The sequence below is a fragment of the Mauremys mutica genome, chromosome 2 (assembly GCF_020497125.1).
Source record: "Mauremys mutica isolate MM-2020 ecotype Southern chromosome 2, ASM2049712v1, whole genome shotgun sequence".
NCBI classification, from domain to species: Eukaryota; Metazoa; Chordata; order Testudines; family Geoemydidae; genus Mauremys; species Mauremys mutica.
In genome coordinates this window covers 8,208,032-8,231,881 of record NC_059073.1, presented here as the reverse complement: position 1 = coordinate 8,231,881, position 23,850 = coordinate 8,208,032, and the positions used below count along the sequence as shown (strand labels likewise).

The 23,850-nt window shown below is 48.6% G+C and overlaps 2 protein-coding genes across 3 annotated transcripts; both read right to left on the bottom strand.

The window, feature by feature from the left end:
* Window positions 1-742: 742 nt before the first annotated feature.
* LOC123364974 (lymphocyte antigen 6E-like) lies at window positions 743-5,535 on the bottom strand. The gene is made up of 3 exons (XM_045007535.1): window positions 5,438-5,535; window positions 3,904-4,023; window positions 743-1,812 (listed from the first exon to the last, which is right to left on the bottom strand). The coding sequence occupies exons 1-3, from the start codon at window positions 5,487-5,489 to the stop codon at window positions 1,604-1,606; spliced, it is 381 nt and encodes a 126-aa protein (XP_044863470.1). The 5' UTR covers window positions 5,490-5,535; the 3' UTR covers window positions 743-1,603.
* A 6,454-nt stretch (window positions 5,536-11,989) lies between these two features.
* On the bottom strand, window positions 11,990-18,149 carry LOC123364618 (lymphocyte antigen 6E-like). 2 transcript variants are annotated; one of them, XM_045006882.1, is made up of 3 exons: window positions 18,001-18,149; window positions 14,329-14,448; window positions 11,990-12,487 (listed from the first exon to the last, which is right to left on the bottom strand). In XM_045006882.1, exons 1-3 carry the CDS (start codon window positions 18,050-18,052, stop codon window positions 12,276-12,278), a joined length of 384 nt encoding a protein of 127 aa, XP_044862817.1. In that variant the 5' UTR covers window positions 18,053-18,149; the 3' UTR covers window positions 11,990-12,275. The 2 variants fall into 2 exon arrangements, with proteins under 2 accessions (XP_044862817.1, XP_044862816.1); XM_045006881.1 differs by lacking the exon at window positions 18,001-18,149 and adding an exon at window positions 14,838-14,970.
* Between the last annotated feature and the right edge of the window lie 5,701 nt (window positions 18,150-23,850).

The following is a 23,850-nucleotide window of genomic DNA, read 5'->3' as shown; positions in this document are numbered from 1 at the left end:
GAGATGGAGGTGGAGAAATGTGAGGTGATTTTCCTGAGCACCCCTCCCTCCCCCCTGTGTGGCATCCCACTGCCACCTGTGGGCTTGTAGCACCTTGCTGGGAGCAGCAGCCCACTTCTGGCCACCCCTTTAAAAGGCCACTTCAGCTCATGGCACTGCCTCTGTGGCATGAGATCAAACAGGAAGATTTTTATATATAAACACACTAGACAGCCCCAGCTAGTGTGCTCCAGGGACTACAGCAATCTGGCGAAAATACTGACACCAATAATTATAGTTTCAGTATCTTACAAACTCAGACCTCCCGTTCTCTTGTTCCCAACCTGGCAGGGCTGTTTTCTCCGGCTAGCCCAGAGCTGACACATCAGACGCGTATGCAATGAAATAAAACAACACTTTATTTTGTCCAGCCTCTGGCCAACAGAGTGTTTCGAAAAGGGCTTTTCACAGAGTGAAACAATACAAGCCAGCGATTGGTATCACGGACCCTCTGAGCCGCGTGGGATAATCTTCAGAAATTCAAGAGCCCAGTGTGCCTGATGGGGCTTGGGGCTTCAGCCCTGCGGGGCACACCAGCCAGGACTCAGGGCTTTAGCCCCGCTCCTGCCGCAGAAGGCCCAAGACCCCACTCCCAGCAGGGCAGAAGCCTGTAGCCCCACCACCCTGCCGCAGGGCAGGAGCCCTGAACTCCCCCCACCCCAGGCTGGTAGGTGGAGAATGGATTGGGGGGGGGGGCTCCGTGAACCACACTTTAACTCTAGAAAAGCCCCCTGCAGCTCACAAGCCCTGGTTTGGCCACCCCGGTATATGGGGGAAAAAGACAGAAACTGGTGGTGAGGACAAAATGTAGGTGAATAAACTCAACTCTTGGTTCACTCGCCGGGGCTGATGTTAGAGGGGCAGAAGTGGGGCAGACCTGGGAGTAAAGGTCTGTTCAGAAACACAGGGAGGGAAGGCTCTCGAGCTGTCGGTGGTGAGGAGAGGCAGAGAGGAGACGAGTGCCAGGGGAATTACACAGGGTCTGTGGCAGAGGTTGGAACAAGTAACTCTAACAGAGTTAGTACTTTGCTCTTCTGAGCAGGCAGCGCCCTTCAGCTGAGCATCCCAGGTCACCAACGCCAAGCATGGAGGTGTGGTTGTGCCCGAGGCAGAACCACCATGTGAAAACGGAGAGAGGAATGACTTGCCGATGGAATCTGAAGTGACTCTGAGGCCAAGTCTAGCTAGTGGTATGACTCCCAGCCCATGTAGACGTACTAGCCCCAGCTCTCATTGAGTAGGTTGCTAACAGTAGAAGTGTAGTCACAGCAACACAGGCAGCGGCCACGTACTTGGGGCAACTAGGCCCTGCTGCTGCTCGCTGCAGCTCCATGTTACCATGGCTACACTAGTGTTTTTAGCATGCTCGTTCAGTGAGAGCTGGAGCATGAGGACATCTCTTTGAGCTGGGAATCACACCTCAGCTTTAGGGTAGACGTAGCCTTACCGGGCACAGGGCTGTGTTAACCCAGGTGAAACCATTTGCATAGAGGATGTTTGGTGTCTCACTGGGGAAGCTCGAGCTGGTTCTTTGGGGCGTCGCGGCCTCCTTTTCCTGGCCCCATCACAGTCCGGATCTGAGGACATAGATGAGACTGGCCAAGATCCCCGTGGCCATCACTGCGTAGCTGGATTTCACGCTGCTGGCCCCGCTGATGTTGCACAAGGAATGCTGACAGCAAGAGGTAGAAGTGGCTGCTATGCCAAGATTCCAGTTTGTCTGAGGACACTCGGCAGAGCATTTCTTGGTGATGCGGTAGTCAACTTTCTCACCTTCACGGGGAAAGAAAAACAGAGCGAAGAATCCTTATTCAGGAGTCCTCCAGAGTTCCGGCAACTCTGCTTATCAAGGAGATAATGGTACTAAAGCAGCTAAGCAACAAGGGCCAATGGGAAGGACATTTCTTAGAAGTTCTGATTGGTTGATTTGCCTCAGGCTTTTAACCCAACCAGTCTATCTGCTCAGCAGCGCCTGACCTAATACTCATTGTTGCTATCAGCACAGCAATCATGTCACAGCACCGGTCTCTTGACAGCAGTTACAGACCAGTATGCAGCAATATGGGAATGTTTACGTACGTTTTCTAATTCCTTTAATCATTATTGTGATAGACACAAGGAGCACAATCTAGGTATTTGATTTAATTGGGGATTGGTCCTGCTTTGAGCAGGGGGTTGGACTAGATGACCTCCTAAGGTCCCTTCCAACCCTGTAGCACAAAACCAGTTATGCCAACCTGACCGAAGTCAGGCTAACAAGGGCTTCTGGGTAATCCTGAAGTGAAAAATACTAAGAAGCAGCATGTTTCACGAAGCGCTGAAAAAAAGTAAAATAAGTAAGGGGCTGAATTCCTTGCATAGTACCAGCTGTGCTGTGTTAGGAACAGTTCGTTTAAAAAACTAATAAAAAAGCCCAGCCTCCCAGTGTCCTCACTCTCACTCCCTGATTTGGTTTTTGGTTTGTTTTTAACTCCCCTACATTCCTAACTTTTGGTGCTTGTTAAAATATTATTAACAATCTAATGTTGTAGACATAGGGGACTAGGCATGCGTGTATATTAAAAGTGTCTAGTTTCTAGTTGTTAAACAAAGGGGGGTGGGTTGCTCAAGTAAATAATCTATAACGTAATAAAACTGTCTATATAGGCTAATACTAAAAAGTAAAGAGCAGCTGGTTCTCTTTGGAGATGAGCTGCTCTCTATTAATGTGTGCACTTGTCAATAAAGAGCTTTTAATCGAACCTTGCTGGTGTTGCCTGTCTCTCTGTGGTCAGACAACAAACTTCGCTGTCGGGGTTAAAGTCCCTGACACCTGACATTCTCTGATTCTACGTAGCTTAGCAAAGAGACGGTTAAGGAATGACTTTTGATCACAGTCTATAAGAACGTACACAAGGGACAAATATTTGATAATGGGCTCTTCGATCTAGCAGAGAAAGGTCTAATATCATCCAGTGGCTGGAAGCAAATCTAGACAAATTCCAACTGGAAAGAAGGTGTAAATTTTTAACACAGAGGGTAGTTAACCATTGGAAGAATTTAGCAGAGGTCATGGTGGAGTCTCCATCACGGGCAATTTTTCAGTCTGCTCTAGGAATTGTTCTGGGGCAGTTCTCAAGCCTGTGCTACACAGGAGGTCAGACTAGGTGACCCCAATGGTCCCTTCTGGCCTTGGATTCTATAAAGCTATGAACATCCTCTCCAGATTCCTGACCATGGCTTTGGAACAGCCAAAGGAGAGACCACACCCTAGAGAATCCTTCCCAGGATTCAAACGGAGCCCCTGGAATGTGGGGGGATGAGGGATTGGGGAGTTTGAGGCTTTTGCGGACACCCATGCAGTGCAGATATTATCAATACGGCTCACAGCTATGCATCTCACTCCCACTAGTAACCTGGGTCGGTGCCCAGCACCTACAGCAGTAGGAAGGAGTAAGGATTCTCTGCCAGCGTGCCATTAGGATTATTATAGGGCCGCGTTCCCTAGGGTTCTCAATCCTTTTGTGCATGCACAGCACAACACAGATATATTTTTGAGCATCAAGATCAGGTAATGGGATTTTGCATGTAAATTCTATTTCTCCAAATAGGTCCCTCCCCGGCGTGTGATCAGTGAGGATCTATCCCCGGTGAGAAGGGATACAGGTCATCTGAAGTGTCCTACTGCTGTGCAGTTTGCTCTCCATATGCTATGCACATTACTGCTGAGTAATTATTCATCCTCCCAGGAGAGGGAAGAAAGAATCCAGCTCCCTGGCATGGGGGTGAGACAGAGGACCTATTGCATGATCAATAAAATGATATCCAGACATCATGGTGATCACAGCCTTAGACAAACCTTACTGAGATATTGCAGGTACTCACCAAGCCCTGTTTTCGTGTAGGTTGTTAGACAGTATTTATCGTTCTCTGCACAGTCCGTTATTTTAATACAATTCCAGTTGGAGGGCTCATCATTGCAAGTGAAGCATTTCAGTGAGGAAACTGCAAAAGGAAGATGCAACACAGTTCAGACCCTTGCAGAAAACTCCTCTTTGGAAGTGCGCTGAGAAAACTGGCTGATCCTACTAGGGAAATAGTGACACTGGTGCCACATAAAGTGCTATCGAATGTATGGAGCTGAACAAGCTGGAAAAATAGGGACAGATGCTTTTTTTCTGATCTCAGGCATATTAACCACAGTTGTTACATCTAACAGCAGTAGAAATATTTCAGACAGTGATTGATGTCCCTTTACATAACAATTGACCAGTAATGCTCATTGGTTAATAGCCAGAGCTTCTCCTTCATAGACGGCTCCAGACAGGGAACAAAAGACAAACATACAGCACACATGCTTTCCTCTCTGACGGCTCCCCACCATGCACTGAGCAAACTCAGACCTACCTGGGCTCCAATGCTGCAAATACCTTGTCTAACCTTACAAATGTAAATAGTCCCAGTGAGTTCAACAGGATTACTCATATGCAGACAATGACTCACCTGTGCAATTGTTTACAAAGTCAGGGAGGTAGTTTTGAAAAGCAGATGAGATCAGGAATCCTTGCAACAGAACAACTATCTCCTTGAAAGGATCCAGCCACTGGCCTTTCAACTAGAACTTCTTGCTCTGATTGCGTATCGTTAGATCCTCTAGCAAATATCTGCTATATCATTGGACACATTTATTTTGTATTTGATCACATTTGTTAAACTCTTGCCCGAGGGCTCAACCCAGCACGGTGCTGAGCACGCCAGTCCGCAGCCAGCAAAACACTTTAGCACCTGCTGAACTTTCTACACAGGAGTAATCCTATTGACTTCAATGAGAGTATTCACATGCTTACAGCTAAGAATGTGATTACGAGCTTTGCTGGATAGGAAGCAGCATGAACAGCACTGGGCAGAATCGAACCCCATGAAACAGGATAGTTGAGGAAGGTTATTTCGGTAAGAAAATGGTGCTGGGAAGCACTGGTCATCTGAGCAAAAGGCTCAAGATTGCAGAGTGTATAAATGATCTTTGTCAAATGTCTCGGTAGGTCCCCAGAACTGGCCTCGTCCTGTATTGTCCTCTCCCTCAGGCCCTCATACCATGCAGCTGGTAGACCGGGCACCGAGTTTATGGGCATGGGGCTATGGTCCTTTGCATAGCCCAATATGCAAGAGTTCAAAGCTTTGCATGGCTTTCTGAAGGGAACGGGATGAAACTAACTAGCTGAAGGCACTCTGAAATAGCCCAGTCACAAGCTGGTGCTCAAAGTCAGCAAAGGGGACAGCACCAGTGTCAATTCACTGTTGACTGTCGCATCTTCGCCACTGATGCTGTAAAATCTCCCTGTGTCCCTGCCATTTCTATGCTGGTTCTCTCTCATCTGCATGTTCTTTGTCTAGCAGAGAAGAATCATTAGCACCTCACCTCGCTCCGCGCACAGGACTGCAGCCAGCAGGGCGAAAAGAAAAGCCTTCATCTTCGCTACGTCTTGCAGCTTTTGCAATAAGAGCAGCTCCGTCCAGGGCAGGTTTTATAGTTGTGTGGTGTCTGCTTTTCATTACTAGGATGATGGTGATTTGAGGGGGTGAGGGGCGTGCCATAGCGTAGGACACAAGATTGATGGGTGTGTGTCTGTGTGACGTCTCCCTATGGAAATAACCTCTCCCTATGGAAAGTTTCTGCCTGATTCTTTCAGTTAGTGTTTGGCTTATGCCCCAAAACACAAAATATTTGGTTTCAGAATACGGAATTCCTGTGATAATGTTTTTTTCTTATGCTTTGTGTAATAAGGTGCCTTTGGGGGAACTGGTTGGTTTTGTTTTTTGCATTTTCTTCAAAAATTTCTGCTGATAGCATCCACACCACACAGCCAGTGAGGGAAATGCAAGGAGGAATGAGAGAATTAGGTTTAAAACCACCGGGAAAGAAAACTTTTCTGAAATGTTGTCTGATCTAAAAGCATTTATTGTCCCATGGTCTCATTTTCATCAATGAAATTTTTCAATTCCAAAACTGGTAATTTTGAAGATGCAATTGGTTTGATTTTTAAAACATCCTGCCATGTGATGAAGCTGACCAGTCAACATGAAAATAAAAACAACATTTAGAAGAACAATTACACAGGGAAAATATTTGCGACAGAGTAAATGGAAGCACTTGACTGACAGTCTATGAGTAGTTCAATATTGTGTTCACCCCTGTTATAGCCCCTCTTGTCTCTTCTCTCTAAGCTAAAAAGTCTGAATATTTTTGGGCCTTGAATGATTTTCTTTGCTTGCCCCTTCACTCTTCTGATTCTCTATCTCTTCTATGAGGTGGAGTCCTGGTCCCATGGTTGAAATGCCAATGCAGATACAACCCAAAATTGCACTGGCAATTTTTCCTGCCTTTGCAAATGACTGTCTAACTTGCTGTACTCCATCATTCCCAATGTCTCTGTTAAGTCTTGACCTCAGGTTTCTCTCTCCCACTGAATATTCACATTTCTGAATCTTTTCCACCTACAGCCATGAGCTCACTTACAGAATATGTGAGTGAGGCATAGAATCATAGAACATTAGGGTTGGAAGAGACCTCAGGAGGTCATCTAGTCCAATCCCCTGCTCAAAGCAGGACCAACATCAACTAAATCATCCCAGCCAAGGCTTTGTCAAGCTGGGCCTTAAAAACCTCTAAGGAAGGAGATTCCACCACCTCCCTAGGTAACCCATTCCAGTGCTTCACCATCCTCCTAGTGAAAAAGTTTTTCCTAATATCCAACCTAAACCTCCCGCTCTGCAACTTGAGACTATTGCTTCTTGTTCTGTCATCTGCCACCACTGAGAACAGCCGAGCTCCATCCTCTTTGGAACCCCCCTTCAGGTAATTGAAGGCTGCTCTCAAAGTCATTTAGCAGTGATGCCATTTTTCCAGCACGCACTCTTACATTAATTAATAATGCTAAATTTGGCCCCTGTGTGACTCAGGCATGGATATCTCTTGTTTCCCAATAGCTGCAACTGTGAAACTGGGAACAAGGATAGGTACCAATTAAACAACCAAACCTCACAAGAGTATGTGTGGGAAACTTTCCAGGCCTTTAGGGTGGTATCAGGCACGAGGCAGAAGGTAGCAGGTCCTCTGACCCAGCATGCCACACCCTGTCTTGTTTTGTTGGGATTATAAAACAGCCCCGTGTCAATATTAGTGGGGGTGGGTATTACATAAAAAAGTCTTTATTGGGTATTTCCCTGCTAATCAGAAACATATCATTACGCCTAGAAAATAGTTCCTGATGGAAAGCTATTTAAATTAAACTAAATAGTCACTGAAAAATAATAATTGTTGGTGAGTGTGAACCAGTGGCTTTTGGGGATGGGACAGTGAGGCTGCTTGTGCTCCTCAGACCCACGTCTGTCTCAAGGGAGAAGCATCTATCATTCTCCAAAGAATGATGTGTGTGGTTGGCTGTGGCCCAGTGCTGGACTCTGGGAGGGTTTTCCAGCCTTTCGTGCCCATCCATAAGAACCCTAAGAACAGCCTTACTGGGTCAGACCAATGGTCCATCTAGCCCAGTGTCCTGTCTTCCAACAGTGGCCAATGCCAGGTGCCTCAGAGGGAATGAACAGAACAGGTAATCATCAAGTGATCCATCCCCTGAAGCCCACTCCCAGCTTCTGGCAAACAGAGGCTAGGGACACCATTCCTGCCCACCCTAGCTAATAGCCATTGATGGACCTATCCTCCATGAACTTATCTAGTTCTTTTTTAAACCCTGTTATAGTCTCGGCCTTCACAACATCCTCTGGCAAAGAGTTCTTCAGATTGACGGTGTGATGTGTGAAAAAATGCTTCCTTTTGTTTGTTTTAAACCTGCTGCCTATTAATTAATTCCAATCCAAGCCGCCTTCTGCTCCCTTCTTGGCTGTTTCACCTCTTGTTTGGTCAGGCATTTCTTGGGGATAAATATGTTCAAATTTGCTGCAAGATCGGAGTGGGGAGGAAACTCATGATTGAAAAGAACCGAACTGCACAGTGACCTGGGGAGATGATGGGTGAGGTAGCGAGGGACCAGTCAGTGTCAATGAATGCAGATTCCTCCACCCAGTGATGGTACATTCGGGATCGCCTAAGACAAAGCCCTCGGGCCTCCGCACCGACAACAAATTAAATTATATTTTTATTGCTGGCTATTCCAAGCTAGAAATCAAAAAAGAAGGTCAAATCGCCGCCCACTGCCATTCTGCAGCCCATATGTTGCCCTGCACAGCCAGCCAACACTCTGATGATGTTTGTTGTTCAAGGAAGTTTCCAGCCCTCATGGCTGTGGAGAAAAGCTTGAAAACATAACCCCACCGACTCAAAACCAGAATATAAATAAAAAGAATCCAACATTTATTATTATTTTTAAGCCCTTTTCATTATTTCGCGGGACTGACTCATGAGTTTCCAGCACTTGGGGTTGACAATACTGCTCACATTGCTCTTGTTTTGGGGGAAGTCTCCTGGCCTGCGTTTTTGGGTTGTTTTTTATTATTATTATTATTTGTAATGGTTTCTTCCTCCCATCCCCCATGCTGCTGCTTGTGAACTCAAAGAGCCAGCAAGGGCCGCGCCAAGAGTAGAACCCATGATGGGAAGCACTCGACCCCTTCTTCTGTTCGTGGGTCACAGCTCCTCCTTCATTAGGGTCCAGAGACTTCTGTAGGCCCATCTCCTGTGCGCTGCCTCCACAAACCCGATCTAGGTTTCCAGGAAAAAAAACTTCTCATTCAAGAAATCAAGAGACCCCAATCTCCCGCCCGCTTGCTGTGTCCCCCTGCCCCCATCCCGATCCACACAAGAGATTTTCTTCGTTAGGGGTGAATTTGGCCACAAACTCCTCCCAGACCCCCAGTTCGGACAGGATCTCACCCCAGGAGAGCACGAGCGTTTGGGGAAACATGAGGAATTAGCAGAGGCCAACAAAGGAAAAATGCCCTGTTTACGTCTTCATGAAGCAAAACGGTGGCCTGAAAGGTATGTGTGTGCATATATCCTCCGTAGTAGGAGAGAGTTCACCGTCCACTGCTGTATAGAACTGGGGGCCGGTTACCTCCTACCTGGCCCTGTAATAGGAGCTGGGCCATGTCTCTGCAGTGCCTTGGGCGGTTTCCCCAGTGAGAGGCGAGTGGTCAGCTCTCAGCAAGAAGCTACGTAGGAGGAGTTGTCAGGGAACCTAGCACTTAGAGAGGAGTGTGGATAAGCACATTAGCTGGATGTTTCTGGTAAAGTCATCAGCAGTGAAAGCGTTAACAGTGTTGCAATGTGCTAGTCATCACAGTCAACTATCACCTTGGGATACTTGGTCCCCTTAAAAAGAAATAGATGATTTAGGTAATAATGATGGTGCTGAAGATGAAGACGCTCGGGCCAGTGGGGGGATCTAAGCCAGTGATGGTGTATATTCATGGAGGGTCCTGCATGGAAGGCACTGGAAATTGATATGATGGCAGTGTTCTGACATTGACACAGTGATTCCTACCTTTCTGAGTCCACACCCTGAAACTCACAGCCTCCGCAAGCCGCTTTTGTCAGGCTGTCTGCAGACTCAGGCAGGCCTCCCTGGATCAATTCACATCCAGTCGGTTCATGTTTTCAAGACCTTCTCCACCACAATGTAGCCTAAAATTTTAATTTTTAATGGACGCTTAAAGTTCTGGAGCAAACTTCTGCTGCAAGGGATGGGTCCTGTGGGTAATTTCATTGCCACTGAAAACACAGGGCAGCCTACGAAGTGCACTCAGACATTCCTGACTACATGTCCTTTAAGTGCAAGGAAAGACCCTTTTTCCTCCTTACAATGATCCTTTCTGCTTATTCAGGAACTTCCACTGGAGGCTCTGAACTCCCTTTACACACGGTGATGAATTATGCCTCACTGCCCCCTTGTGAGGAAGGAAAAGTATCAGTATCCCCATTTTGCAGATGGGGAAACAGAGGGTCGGTGCATTTCAGTGATTCGCCTGAGGTCACAGAGGGAGTTTGTGGCAAAGCCAGGAATAGCGCCTAGATCTGCAGACTCCCAGGCCTGTGCTTCAGTCACAAAACCATCCTTCCTACTTCCAGGGCCGGCTTTAGGCCAATTCGCCCGATTCCCCGGAATTGGGCCCTGCACCTAAGAGGGCCCCGCGCCTTAGGCACCTTTTTAATTATTTTTTTTTTACTCACCTGGTGGCAGTCCGCTCCGGGGTCTTCGGCAGCATTTCAGCGGGGGGGGGGGTCCTTCGGTGCTGCAGAGGACCCCCACCACTGAAGTGCCACCAAAGCCCCGGACCGCCGCCGGGTATTCAAATCAGGCCCCACAGTTAATAAAGCTGGCCCTGCCTACTTCCACCTGTGACTCTTAGGACATGGCTTTGCTGCAAGTGAACGTGTGGTTGCCGCTTGGCTAGGCAGATGTGCACTAGATTTACTCTGTCCCTGACATACTCTAGCTAGCAGAGCAAAAAATAGCAGTGAAGATGCAGCATCCCAGGGATCAGCACAAATTATACAAGCCTGCCCAGAACCTGTGGGTACGTTCTCAGGTGTTGCTGCATTTTCACTGCTGTTTATAGTCCAGCTAGCTAGAATCAAGCTGGCATGGGTCTGCCTACCCAAGCTGCAATCAGACCTCCCAATGCACTGGAGACAAACCTATGGAGTCTGAACTCCTTCCGGCCTCACCACCCTACTTCTTGGATGGCTCGGGAAGAGCCTGGGAGGCTGTTTTCCTTATGACATTGCTTTTGAATGGTCAGAAAAAAAACAGTTTTTAAAAATATAGCTATGCGATACCACCTCAGCTGGCACCCCAGGGCTCACCGAATCTGCGACAAATCGCCGTTTAGCTGATTCAAAAGAAAGAGTTTCAATATAATGAGGCTGGGCGGCATTTGGATTTTTGTTTTTTATCATTTGGATGGATGATATCAATGTTTATTTTTAAGCATTTTTCCCCAATTTTTATTTATGTACATGTTCACAGTTGCAGGGAATTATGGGTGGGAGGGTCAGGTAATGGGACGGGTTCAGAGAACAATTATTTAACGACAGGAGATGCTGAGATTCAAAAAAATTAAAGCTTTATAACCATTAGAACACAAATTGTCAACATCCCCTTTCCAAATATACAACGTAAGTAGCCCTAATTCTCAAGCAGCATTTTTCTTGCTTTGCGTGTCTGTAAATGTCTATTACTGTCAATGGAAATTATTTTTGTTGGTTTGTGTATGGACAGTGCAATGGATGGTTACCCACATTCCTCAATAAAAATCAAATCCTTCCAAGCCTAAATGTGACGCACAGATTTAGCCCACCAATCTTTTTGTTCCCGAGCTGGCAGGGCTGTTTTCTCCAGCTATCCCAGAGTTAACACAACTGACGTTTCCACAATAGAATAATAAAAAAAAACACTTTATTGTGTCCAGCATTTGTCCTACAAAATGAATCAAAATGGGCTTTCACGGGGTGAAGCAATGCAAGACCGCCAATGCTTATATGGGAAAAATTACAGGAACAAGAAATGGGAACAAAGTGTAGATGAATACAGTCGAGTGTGCGTTCATTCACCCATCCATTCATCGGGGCTAATATTAGAGGGGTAGTAAGGGGACAGACCTGGGAGTAAAGGTGTGTTCAGAGACTCAGAGAGCCTGCTCTGGTGAGCGAGCTGCAGAGGAGAAGGCTCTCATACTCTCACTGGTGCAAGTATGAGGAGAGGCAGAGAAGAGACAGTGCTAGGGGGAATGAAGGGGGGAATGACACAGGGTCTGTGGCAGATGGTGGAACAAGTGTTAGTAGTTTGTGCTGTATGGTGACTTTCCCCAGAGCCGGCACATCTAGCCAGGCAGCACCATTCTGCTGAGCATCCCAGGTCACCGACACCAAGCAGGTGGGAGGCGACTCTGGCTCTGCTAAAACAAAGGTGGAGGTGGAGCTATTAACTATAGATAGATAGATAGATAAAATCTTAGGTGCATATCTAGCCTCCATCAGCGTAATATCTTTAATGCGTTTATGCTCACAACCCCCCGGCGCGGGAGGGCAGTGCTCTTATCCCCAGGGTACAGCTCCCGGCCCTCAGAGAAAGAACAACAGCGTAGAAAATTAGCGAGAAACTCCTTGCTGAGGGGATCTGAGGTGACACGGAAGAGACAGGGCAGTGTTAGCCTGGATGGCAGCTTTGCACAGAAGGCTTTTGGCATCTCTCTGGGGAGGCCCAAGTTGGTTCTTCGGGATGGCAAGTCCTCTTTTCCTGGCCTCACCACAGTCCCGTTCTGAGGCCGTAGATGAGACTGGCCAAGATCCCCGTGGCCATCACCAGGTAGCTGGTTTTCACACTGCTGGCCCCGCTGAGGTTGCAGAGGGAATGCTCACAGCAGGAGGTAGAAATGGCGGCTATGCCGAGGTTCAGGTTTGTTTGGGGACACACCGGAGAGCATTTCTTGGTGATGCGCTGCCCCTTTTTATCGCCTGAAGGGGGAAAGAAAGACAGAGAAGAGATTTGTTATCAAAGAGCCCCCCAGAGTTCCAGCAGCCCTCTCCGTAGAGGAGAGAATGGTCTTAAAGTAGCTAAGCAACGAGGGCCAATGGAGAGGGCATGACTGGTAGTTTTGCCTCAGCTTTTAACCCAGCCAGTGTTTATTTGCTATTCTGTGCCCTGGGGACACTCAGCACAGCAATCACCCATCTCTTGCTAGCAGCCACAGACCTGCCTGGGAACATCCTCTCCAGCCCCCTGACTATGGCTGCGGAACAGCCAAAAGAAAGACCAGGGGGAACAGGGGTTTGAGGCCTGTTGTGTGGACACCCGGGCAGTGCAGAGCTGGTCAGTATTGCTGACCAGTCATGTGCCTCATTACCGTTGGTTTGAAGTGTGGCTGAGACAAGGCACAGCACTGTAGCAGTACGGAGAGCCAGGATTCATTGTCAAAGTCCCAGGAGGATTAAAGGGACACCACCCCTCAAGGCTTTTGTGCCTGCACCCTACAGACACTTCTTTTTCTTGAGCAGCAAGATAAGGGGATCGGATTTGTGCCTGTAAATCCTGTTCTCCAAATGGGTCCCTCCCCTGAGTGCACATATGTGACAAAGTGGGAATGGTCTTAATGTTTTCTCTGAATACTGTGTTGGTACCTCAGTTTCCCCTCTGCAGTTCTTAAGTATCTAGGTGGTGGGATAAGGGGGTGTGATTGTTGCAGAGCCCTAGAGGGCAGGTGTGATAGTGTCTGCACAGAGAATGGCCCACACCCTGTCTCCTGATGGTCTGGGCCCCTCCTCTGCAAAGGTGCTAACTGAAGGTGTTAGAGAACAAAGAGATCAGGTGCCTCCTGGCCTGGGAAAAAGACAAAGGCCAGAGGAGGGGCTGGAGAGTTTCAGTTTGGAGCTGGCTGGGGAAATGGAGGGAGCCCCAGGGCTGGGGTCTAAGCTCCCTGCCCCCCAAGATGGACCTGACTGAGGGGGTCCTGTTCTCTGTACCTACAAGCTCTGTTTTGGACTGTGTTCCTGTCGTCTAGTAAACCTCCTGTTTTACTGGCTGGCTGAGAGTCATGGTGAATCGCAGGAAGTGGGGGTGCAGGGCCCTGACTCCCCCACACTCCGTGACAACATAAGTGAGGAATTAGCCACTTGGATTGTTTGCAGTTTCCTAAGGCCCAGCTCTTTGCTCTCCATGTGCTATGCTCAGCACTCCTGAGTGATTATTCGTCCTTTCAGAAGGAAGACGAAAGAATCCAACTCGCTGGCATAGGGGTGACACAGAGTGACCTCCTGCAGCCTAAATAAACTGATACCTGTCACTCAGACACCATGGCGAGCAGCAGGGGCGGCTCTAGGAATTTGGCCGCCCCAAGCACGCCGGTCCCGCGGCTCCAGGGGACCTCTTGCAGACGTGCCTGCGGAGGGTCCTCTGGTCCCGCGGCTCCGGTGGAGCATCTGCAGTCATGCCTGCGGGAGGTCCACCAGAGCCGCGGGACCAGCGGACCCTCCGCAGTCATGCCTGTGGGAGATCCACCGGAGCCGCGGGACCAGCGGACCCTCCGCAGTCATGCCTGCGGGAGGTCCACCAGAGCCGCGGGACCAGCGGACCCTCCGCAGTCATGCCTGCGGGAGGTCCACCAGAGCCGCGGGACCAGCGGACCCTCTGCAGTCCCGCGGTTCCGGTGGACCTCCCGCAGGCATGACTGCGGAGGTCCGCCGGAGTCGCCTGCCGCCCTCCCGGCAAAATGCCGCCCCAAGCGCGCGCTGGGGTCTGGAGCCGGCCCTGGCGAGCAGGGACTTAGGAAAACCTCATTGAGATAAGTGCGGGTACTTACCAATCCCTCCAGACGCATAGGTTGTGAGGCAGTATTTGTCAGTGTCAGCACACTTAGTCGCTTTAACACAATTCCAGTTGGAGGGCTCGTCGGTACATGTGTAGCACCAGAAGGAGGCCGCTGAAAAAGAAGCACATAACCCAGCTTAGCCGCTTGTGGAAACGCCCTCTTCAGAGGAGAGGATCCAAAATGTTTCCATTTTTGGAAAAGGGAAAGAGAAAAGTGGCGGGGGGAGGGGGGGCTAAAACAGAGCCAACATTTTCTACTCGAGATTAAATGCCACCGAAATTTTAGTTTTAATTTGTCTGGTCAGAGAATTCTAGGACCAATTTCAACCAGAAGGAAAATTTGCAAATATATGCAGCATAAGGTGATCAGATGTCCTGATTTTATAGGGGAACAGTCCCGATTTTGAGGTATTTTTCTTATACAGGCTCCTATTACCCCCCACCCCCTGTCCTGATTTTTCACACTTGCTGTCTGGTCACCCTAATGCAGCAATTACTTACCATGTTTCGACCAGCGCTGCCTTCTCCACCTGCTTCCTTGACTCACACAAGCCATTGATCTAACTCTGCATCTCAGCGTCATGCTGAGCAGGACTCTCAGCTGACCCTCTTTTCAGACCCATCTCTGCCTCCCTCTCACAACCATCTCTCTTGGTCTGCCAGGAATGACGGACCTCCCAAGTCTGCAGAAAGCAGAGCTCAGGGAGGGCTTTATTTCCCAGCCCCTTGTGGATTATTAATTGTCTTTCCTTGGGGAAAGCTAATTAGCTTTGTTCTCCTGTGAGAGCACGGCGTTTAGCATTTCATAATGCAGTGCATCTGCAAAGCACGACACAGACATGAATGGCTCTTAATACAGCCCAGAAAATTAGATGTGTGATTAGAGAGGCAAACTGAAGGGAGTTCCTTGGGAGATGAGTCACTAGAGGATAAAAGGAATATTCCTGGGGCTGTCCGGAACAAGGCAGTCTTGCAACAATCCCATTAAAAGGATCAAGGGAGACTTAATGTGAGACCACAGGGCATTTGCAGTGTGTGTGACCAGGCGAGGGTAACAACCAGGGCTTAAATTCTCATAGAGAAGCTGTTCTCAAGCTGTAGCAACCCAAGGACCCCCATGTTGATTTAAAATTTTTCGGGGACCTCCGAGCTCACTGCTCAGCCCCAGACCCTGCCCCCACCCCGCCCCATCTCACCCCGCCCCACCTCTTCCCATCCCCACTCTTCTCCTGTCCCTCCTCTTCCCCACCTCTTTCCGTCCCCTCCCCCAAGCATGTCCCCACCCCGCTCCTCCCCCTTCCTCCCAGCGCCACTGAACAGATGTTGCCCGGTGTGCAGGAGGCAGTGAGAGGTTGAGGGAGGGAGAGTGACGAGCTGATCAGCAGGGCCCACCTGGCCCCTGGAGTAACCTGCACACCCCCAGGGGTCCGCGGACCCCAGTTCGAGAAACGCTGTCATAGAGTATTTTCCAGAACTCACCATGCCCCCCACCCCATTCTCCATGAGGCATGCCGGGGCTCGGAACTTCTGCCCTGTGGGGTGCACTGGAACTCGGGGCTCCGGGCTTCAGCCACAAGACCCCGTCGACCCCCTGAAACCGTCTCATGGACCACCAGAGGGCTGCGGACCTCTCGCTGAGAATCGCAACAGCATCAAGCTGGAGTCAATATTTGAAAATATTGACTGGAGTTCTGCTCCGGACAGCTCTGGCTGAATTTAAGCCCTGGTAACAACACATTCAACTCACAGCCTGGCCAGGAATCTGCTGAAATAGACACTGGGGCTTGGTTGAGAGCCACCTGTTTGCCTGCAAGTGAATTCATATTCGAGAGGCACCATCTGGCTGCCTCCCACTAAGTATCCCAGGAGACTGGAACTGCTCCTGATTTCTGGGCCAGAACCTCAGCTGACTGAGAGCAACTTGAGGGACAGGTTGTCTTAGCCTGTTCTGAATTCTCATCTCATCAGGTGACGGGCTGGGGGCAAGAATTGTAAGACATTTTCTAAATGTTTGCTACCGTGTGCAAGTAGAGGTATTTGTAGTGACACATCTCTGTGACCCATAGAGGATCAAGACAATACACATGATGTTCTTGTGAGTTAAAGCAGCAAAGAATCCTGTGGCACCTTATAGACTAACAGACATTTTGCAGCATGAGCTTTCGTGGGTGAATACCCACTTCTTCAGATGCAAGAAGTGGGTATTCACCCACAAAAGCTCATGCTGCAAAACATCTGTTAGTCTATAAGGTGCCACAGGATTCTTTGCTGCTTTTACAGATCCAGACTAACACGGCTACCCCTCTGATACTTAGTGAGTTAGTTTAAGAGGCATCATTAACCTGAACCTTAGCGGCTTGTCTACATGAGAAAGCTGCACTGGTTTAACTTAAATTGGTTTTAAACTGAATTATTTAAGCCAGTTGCAAACCCCTGTGTGGATGCTTTTATTGTTGGTTTAAGAGGAGCTTATTTCAGGTTAGTTTAAACCTGTTCTTAATTGACCTAAGCTGCATTGAAATGTAAGCCCTTCTTATACCAAAATGAAAGCAGCCACATAGGGGCTTGCAGCAATTTAAATAAATTGGTTGAAATTCACACCTTCAATTAAACCAATGCAGCTTTCTCTGAAGACAAGCCCAGAGTCCATTTTTAAAAGGGAATTAAAATTCATTTCTGGTCCTATCCCTGTACCTGAATCCAGTCTATCAAAATCTGTGGGTTTATAATGACATTTTGCTACCTTTTAACATCTTCTCTCCCTGTAGATGTGAAAGACTCACAATAGAACAGGGAAAACTGGCTGACCCCAGTAGTGAAAGAGTGAATCTGGCTCTACATAAAGTGCTGTCAAAGGTACAAAGTAAACGAACTGCTAAAAATAGGGGCAAAGGTTGTTGTTTTTTTCTCTAATTGCAGCTACAGTAGCCCTAGGGGTCACCGATAACAGCTGTAGAAACAGGTCGGACCATTTTCCTTGATGACGTCCCTTTAAATTGCAACATTCTTGGTTGAGCAGCCCAGAGCATCTTCTTCACAGGTTGCTCCAGACAGACTATAACATATAAACATGTCGCAGTGGCCTCTTTTCCCCCTGAGGTCTCCTATCCAGGCATTGAGCAGATTCAGCCCTGCCTTGGTTCCCATTCTGCCAATATACCACATTAAGTAACCTTAGCATGTAAATAGTCCTGATGATTGCAATGGGTTGACTCGCACTCAGACAGCGTCTCACTTGTGCACTTGTTTGCAGGGTCAGGGCTTTAGCTTTTAAAAGCAGATGAGATCAGACCAGATAGTGCAGAACAACGGTCCCCTTGAAAGCATCCAACCTTTAGCCAGGCAGCTAGAACTTACAGCTGATTGTGTAAATTGATCATCTTCAGCTGCTGGAATAAATCTGCTTAATCATTGCATGCGTTTATTTTTTAGTTTATTAAATTTTATAAGTTACTGTGTAATGGCTCAGTCCTGCAAGGAGGGGATGGAGGGAGCACCTTGGGGTATTGGAGGGATCCCACCCAAGAGATAAGGCAGTGTCAGTGCATTAACTGTGGAATCTTTACCACCGCTACTGTAAAATCTCCGTGTCCCTGCCATAGCTAAACTGGGTTCTCTCTCATCTGCATGTTCTTTCTCTAGCATAGAAGAATTATTAGCTCACCTTGCTCCACACACAGGACTGCAGCCAGCAGGGTGCAAAGAAAAGCCTTCATCTTCGCTACAGTCTTCACACGAGGGCAGCTGCACCACCAGCACGGGGGCAGTTTTTATAGCTCTGCGGTGTTTGTTTTAGGTTACTATGACGATGGTAATTTTAGGGTTTGGGGTGTCACATGGAGCACAACGCAAGGCTGATGGGTATGGGTGTGTGGGAGGGAGTTTGGTCATGTTAAGAATCCAGCTGGAATGTCCACTCCCTGATTTTCCTGTTTTACAAAGGAGCCTGAGAACTGCCAGACTGGCTCCGCCTTGTGGTATATCCAACATCTTCTTGTGGGCTTGGATACACGGGAGAGTTGCAGCGCTGGTGGAGGCTTTCCAGCGCTGCAACTTAGTAACTGTCCACACCTGCAAGGCACATCCAGCGCTGCAACTCCCTGGCTGCAGCGCTGGCTGTACACCTGGTCTGCTTGGAGTATAACAAGTGCAGCGCTGGTGATGCAGCACTGCTCGTCAGGTGTGGCCACACACCAGCGCTGTTATTGGCCTCCAGGGTATTAGGAGATATCCCAGAATGCTTTTTACTAAATTACTCCCTTTGTTTTGTTATGCTGCCTCTCTTTGTTTTGTTGTGAACTCGGGGCTCCAGGAGCTGCTTATCAAAAAAAACCAAACACAGCTCCTGTTTGCTGTGATCAATCTTTAACTGACTGTGAACAATCAAATGAGATAAACCCACTACCTTGCTGTGAATGAGGCAGGCAGGGGGATGAGTGTTTGCTTGAGGATAGAAACAGCGGGGGCAGGGGGAGAAAGGGAGTCCATTAGAGCAGCTGCTTATCTGGTCTGCAGGCTGTTTGCAGTTAAGAGTAAGGGGTCAGGAAAATTTTCTGATTTTGCAAGGCAGGGAGCTGATACACAGTGTCAGCTCCAAAACTCCCCTCTCTCTCTCTCTCTCCCCCGCTCCCTGTCACACTCCACCCCACCCCCCTCTTTTGAAAAGCACGTTGCTGCCACTTGAACGCTGGGATAGCTGCCCATAATGCATCACTCCCAACAGCGCTGCAAATGTGGCCATACTGCAGCGCTGGTAGCTGTGAGTGTGGCCACACACCAGCACTTTCCCTACACAGCCGTACAACCAGCGCTGCAACTCTCAAGTGTAGCCAAGCCCCGTGTCCAACAATGGTCATACTAACTGCTCCAGATTAAGGTGCAAATCAACTTGTAGCAGAAAAAAATAACCTTCCCCGATGGGAAGTTTCTGCCTGATCACTTCAGTTAGTGGTTGGCTTTTGTCCTATAACATGAAAAGTTTGGATCTCAGACTAGGGAATGCCCATGAGAATTTGTTTTTAATTATGCAGGGTTTTTAGGGTTTCATTCTTTTGTTACATTTTCTTCAAAACATTCTTGTGTCAGCATCCTCACAGCCATCGAGGGAAATGCAAGGAGTGAAGGAATTAAGTTGAAAATACAGATTTATTGTTTTTTAAAGAAATGTGGACAATTTGAAAGCATGCATTATCCCACTGGGTATCTAACAGTCTGATTTTTGCATTTTCTGACTTTTCAGATGACTTTTGTTTTGAATGAAAAACCTTGCTTTCACAATCAGACATTTTCAAACACTACGTGTTTCTAGTTCAACTTTTGAAGACGAAATTGTTTTGATTAAAAAAACCTAATCCTGCCGTGTGACTAAACTGACCAATCAAAACTGAGCGCCAACAATTTGAAATCAAAAGAAAACACTTCTGGAGAACAGTGACCGGATACATTTTTGTTTGCAAATGTCAAAAAAATGAAACATGTTTGCAAAAAAAGTACCAAATTGAGACAAAACACATTTTTATTGGCAAAATATTCACCAGTGCCTATTATGCCAGACGGAACATAGAAGTTCTTGACAGACCTGCTATGTCTTACTTATTCTTTTGTATAGCTCTATCATATCACCTCTTCTCGATGAACTGCAATGCCCAAGGGCCAGGTCCTCAATAGATGTAAACTGTTGTAACTTCAGTAAAGTCAGTGGAGCCACACCAGTTTACGCCAGTTGAGGAGCAGCTACTCAGCCATCACAAGCCTCTAATAATTTTTTTCCCCTGTCCCTTCACCCTTCTGTTTCTGCTCTATCTTTCTGAGATGGAATCATGGTCTCACCAGTAGTTTCACCAGATGCCAATGCACATACAGCCCAAAAATGCTCTGGCAAATTTTCATGCCCTATTCCTTTGCAAAGGACCTTGCTGTTCTCCATCATCACCTATTTCTCTCTCCCACCGAATATCCATGTTTCTGATGATTTTCCAAATGGAGCCATTAGCTCACTTGGAAAATATGCTTGTCACTTAAAGGTGATTAAAGAGATAAGGAGGCTGAGGTAATATCTTTTATGGGACCAACTTCTTTTTCTGGGTAAATTGTGGTGTGGGGTCATCTTTGAGTTCTTTATAGTAGGTTGGCCTCATTAACATAGTCATCACAATTGAGGATTACTATGGTGCTCCCTTTCTGCTGATTTGATCACTATCTGGTGCTTAGATTTCAGGGACTGTACAGCTGTCCTCTCAGCAGTGGAGAGATTGTGGTAGATGTGATGTTTATTAAGGGTTTCACAGTCAATATTTTCCCTGAAGCAATCACCAAGAAGAATGTGGTTTTGCATACTCTGTGGTGTCCAGTCAGCTGTCATTCACAGGCAATGTTATTTTTCCAGCACCCACTCTTCTTAGGCACACAAATCTTGCTAATTTGGAGCGCCATGTGACTCGAGCATGGGCGTCTCTGCATTCCCATTGGGTCAAGCGATGAAACTTAAAGCAAACAGAGGCAACAATTAAACAACTAAACCTCACAAGGGTGTGTCAGTCTGAAAACCTTCCAAGCCTTCAGCGTGATATCAAGCACGAGGCAGAAGGCAGCGAGTTGACGTGCCATGCCATGTCCTGTCTTGTCATGCTGGGATTACAAAACATTATTAGAGGTGTGGGTAGAATCAGAAGAAAGGGTCCTTCCTGGGCGTCTTACTGCTGATCAGAAGATATCATATCAGTGCTGTTCAACATACTCATAAATGATCTGGAAAAGGGGGTAAACAGTGAGGTGGCAAAATTTGCAGATGATACAAAAACTACTCAAGATAGTTAAGTCCCAGACAGACTGCGAAGAGCTACAAATGATCTCACAAAACTGGGTGACTGGGCAACAAAATGGAAGATGAAATTCAATGTTTATAAATGCAAAGTAATGCACATTGGAAAACATAATCCCAACTATCCATATAAAATGATGGGGTCTAAATTAACTGTTACCACTCCCGAGAGAGATCTTGGAGTCACTGTCGATAGTTCTCTGAAAATATCTGCTCAATGTGCAGTCAAAAGAGCAGTGAACAGAATGTTGGGCATCATTAAGAAAGGGATAGATAATAAGACAGAAAATATCCAATCCCGCTATATATATCCATAGTACAGCTTGAATATTGTGTGTAGATGTGGTCACCCCATCTGAAAAAAAGATTTATTGGAAGTGGAAAAGGTACAGAAAATGGCAACAAAAATGATTAGGGGTATGGAACGGCTGCCGTATGAGAAGAGATTAATAAAATTGGGACTTTTCCGTTTGGAAAAGAGACAACTAAGAGGGGGATATGATCAGGGCCGCCCAGAGGGGGGGGCAAAGGGGGCAATTTGCCCCGGGCCCCGGGCTCCACAGGGGCCCCCAAGAGAAGAGCGGAGGCTCCCGCCTCCGCCCCTCTCCTGGAGCCTCAGCGCATCAAGCGCCATGTCTCCGGCGGAGCCCCTGAGCCCCGCCCCGCTCAGAGCCGCGTGGGGAGGGGGCGGGGCTGGGAGCTCCAACGGGGCCTGAGCCCCGCCCCGCTCAGAGCGGCGTGGGGAGGGGGTGGGGCAGCTGCCTCCGCTCGGCGTGGAGCTCACAGCCCCGCCCCCTCACCACGCGGCTCTGAGCGGGACGGAGCTCAGGCCCCGCCGGAGACGCGCTCGGGTAAGAGGCTGAGGCTGGGGCTGGGGCTGGGGCCGGGGCGGGGGGGGGGAAGCGGGACCCGCCGCCGCCGAAGCGCAGCCCGGTCTTTGGCGGCGGGGGGCCCCTTCTGTTCCGGGACCCGCCGCCGAAGTGCCCCGAAGGCCCGCGGCGGGGACCCCGCCCCTGCCACCGAATTACCGCCGAAGACCGGGCTGTGCTTCGGCGGCGGGTCCCGCTTCGGCGGTAATTCGGCGGCAGGGGGCTCCCGCCACGGGTCTTCGGGGCACTTTGGCGGGGGGTCCCAGAACTGAAGGGCCCCCCGCCGCCGAAGACCCCGGGCCCCCGGAATCCTCTGGGCGGCCCTGGATATGATTGAGGTCTATAAAATCATGACTGGTGTGGAGAAAGTAAATAGGAAAGTGTTATTTACTCCTTCTCATAACACAAGAACTAGGGGTCACCAAATGAAATTAACAGGCAGCAGGTTTAAAACAAACAAAAAGAAGTATTTCTGCACACAATGCACAGTCAACCTGTGGAACTCCTTGCCAGAGGATGGTGTGAAGGCCAAGACTATAACAGCGTTCAAAAAAGAACTAGATTAATTCATGGAGGATAGGTCCGTCAATGGCTATTAGCCATGATGGGCAGGGATGGTGTCCCTAGCCTCTGTTTTCCAGAAGCTGGGAATGGGCTTCAGGGGATGGATAACTTGATGATTCCCTGTTCTGTTCATTCCCTCTGCGGCACCTGGCATTGGCCACTGTTGGAAGACAGGATATTGGGCTGGATGGACCTTTGGTCAGACCCAGTATGGCTGTTCTTATTTTCATATCATTACACCGAGAAAAATAGTTCCCGATTGAAAGTGGTTTAATTTAAACATATGCTGAAAAATTATAATCCTACTTTTGGTTGGTGAGTGTGAACCTGTGGGACTGGTTTTTCTCTCCAGCCCTGCGTCTGTCTCAAGGGAGAAGTAGCTATCGTGCTCCAAAGACTGGTGCTTGTGGTTGGCTGTGGCCCAGTGTGGACTCTGGGAGGGTTTTCCAGCCTTTCATGCCCATCCAAGCTGCCCTCGGCTCCCTGAGTAGCTGCTTCGCCTCTGGCTTGGTCAGGTGTTTCATGGGCATGAATTCAAACGTGATCAGATGAAGCCCAGACTGGGGTGGGGAGGAACCGTACAAGAGGCGGGAACCAAACGGCACAGGGACCTGAGGAGATGAGAGTGGAGGGGCAGCGGGGACAATCAGCACCGAGGGAGGCAAATCCTGCCATTCAAGGAGAGGAAAGGAACCACCCAGCGCTTAAAGGGTGGGTGGAAGCCCGGCAGCTCCACTGACGCATGTAGATTTCATGTAACCTAGCCCCTAATTGCTGCAGGAAGGGAGCTGAATTGCAGTTGGGATCTGCCCATGAGAGGATCTCCTATTCCCAGCCACTGCTTCTGCCAGTCCCTAGGGAAGCCAGGGCACAGCCCCCCGCCTCCTTTAGGGTGACCAGATGTTCTGATTTTATAGGGACAGTCCCGATTTTGGGGTCTTTTTCTCACATAGGCACCTATTACCCCCCACCTCCTGTCCCGATTTTTGACACTTGCTATCTGGTCAGCCTAGCCTCCTTCCTCCTGCCCCATAGAGGGCTCTTCCTCGCCGCCCCCCACTTCCCTTCCTAGGGCCTGCAGGCTGCCCTCCGTGTCCCTTTGGCTCCGGAGGAAAGAGGTGCCCTCCCTGTTGATCCCCTGTTCCCCTCCGTGGCTGTTTGTAGGGGTCAGAGAGGGGAGGCTCCGTTGCTGCTGCTCCTTTTCCCTACCTCATTCTAGAAATAAGGGCCGAGGGAGGGCTTTGGGCCCCACCATTTCACC

Bases quoted from the DNA above. Each gene is read 5' to 3' on its own strand.
- LOC123364974 (XM_045007535.1), bottom strand. From the start codon at position 5,489: ATGAAGGCTTTTCTTTTCGCCCTGCTGGCTGCAGTCCTGTGCGCGGAG. The intron at 4,024-5,437 runs GTGAGGTGCTAA...TTCCTTTTGCAG, and splicing joins AGTCCTGTGCGCGGAGCGAG to TTTCCTCACTGAAATGCTTC. The intron at 1,813-3,903 runs GTGAGTACCTGC...TTCCCCGTGAAG, and splicing joins CTACACGAAAACAGGGCTTG to GTGAGAAAGTTGACTACCGC.
- LOC123364618 (XM_045006881.1), bottom strand. From the start codon at position 14,919: ATGACGCTGAGATGCAGAGTTAGATCAATGGCTTGTGTGAGTCAAGGA. The intron at 14,449-14,837 runs GTAAGTAATTGC...CTTCTTTTTCAG, and splicing joins GCAGCGCTGGTCGAAACATG to CGGCCTCCTTCTGGTGCTAC. The intron at 12,488-14,328 runs GTAAGTACCCGC...TTCCCCCTTCAG, and splicing joins CTATGCGTCTGGAGGGATTG to GCGATAAAAAGGGGCAGCGC.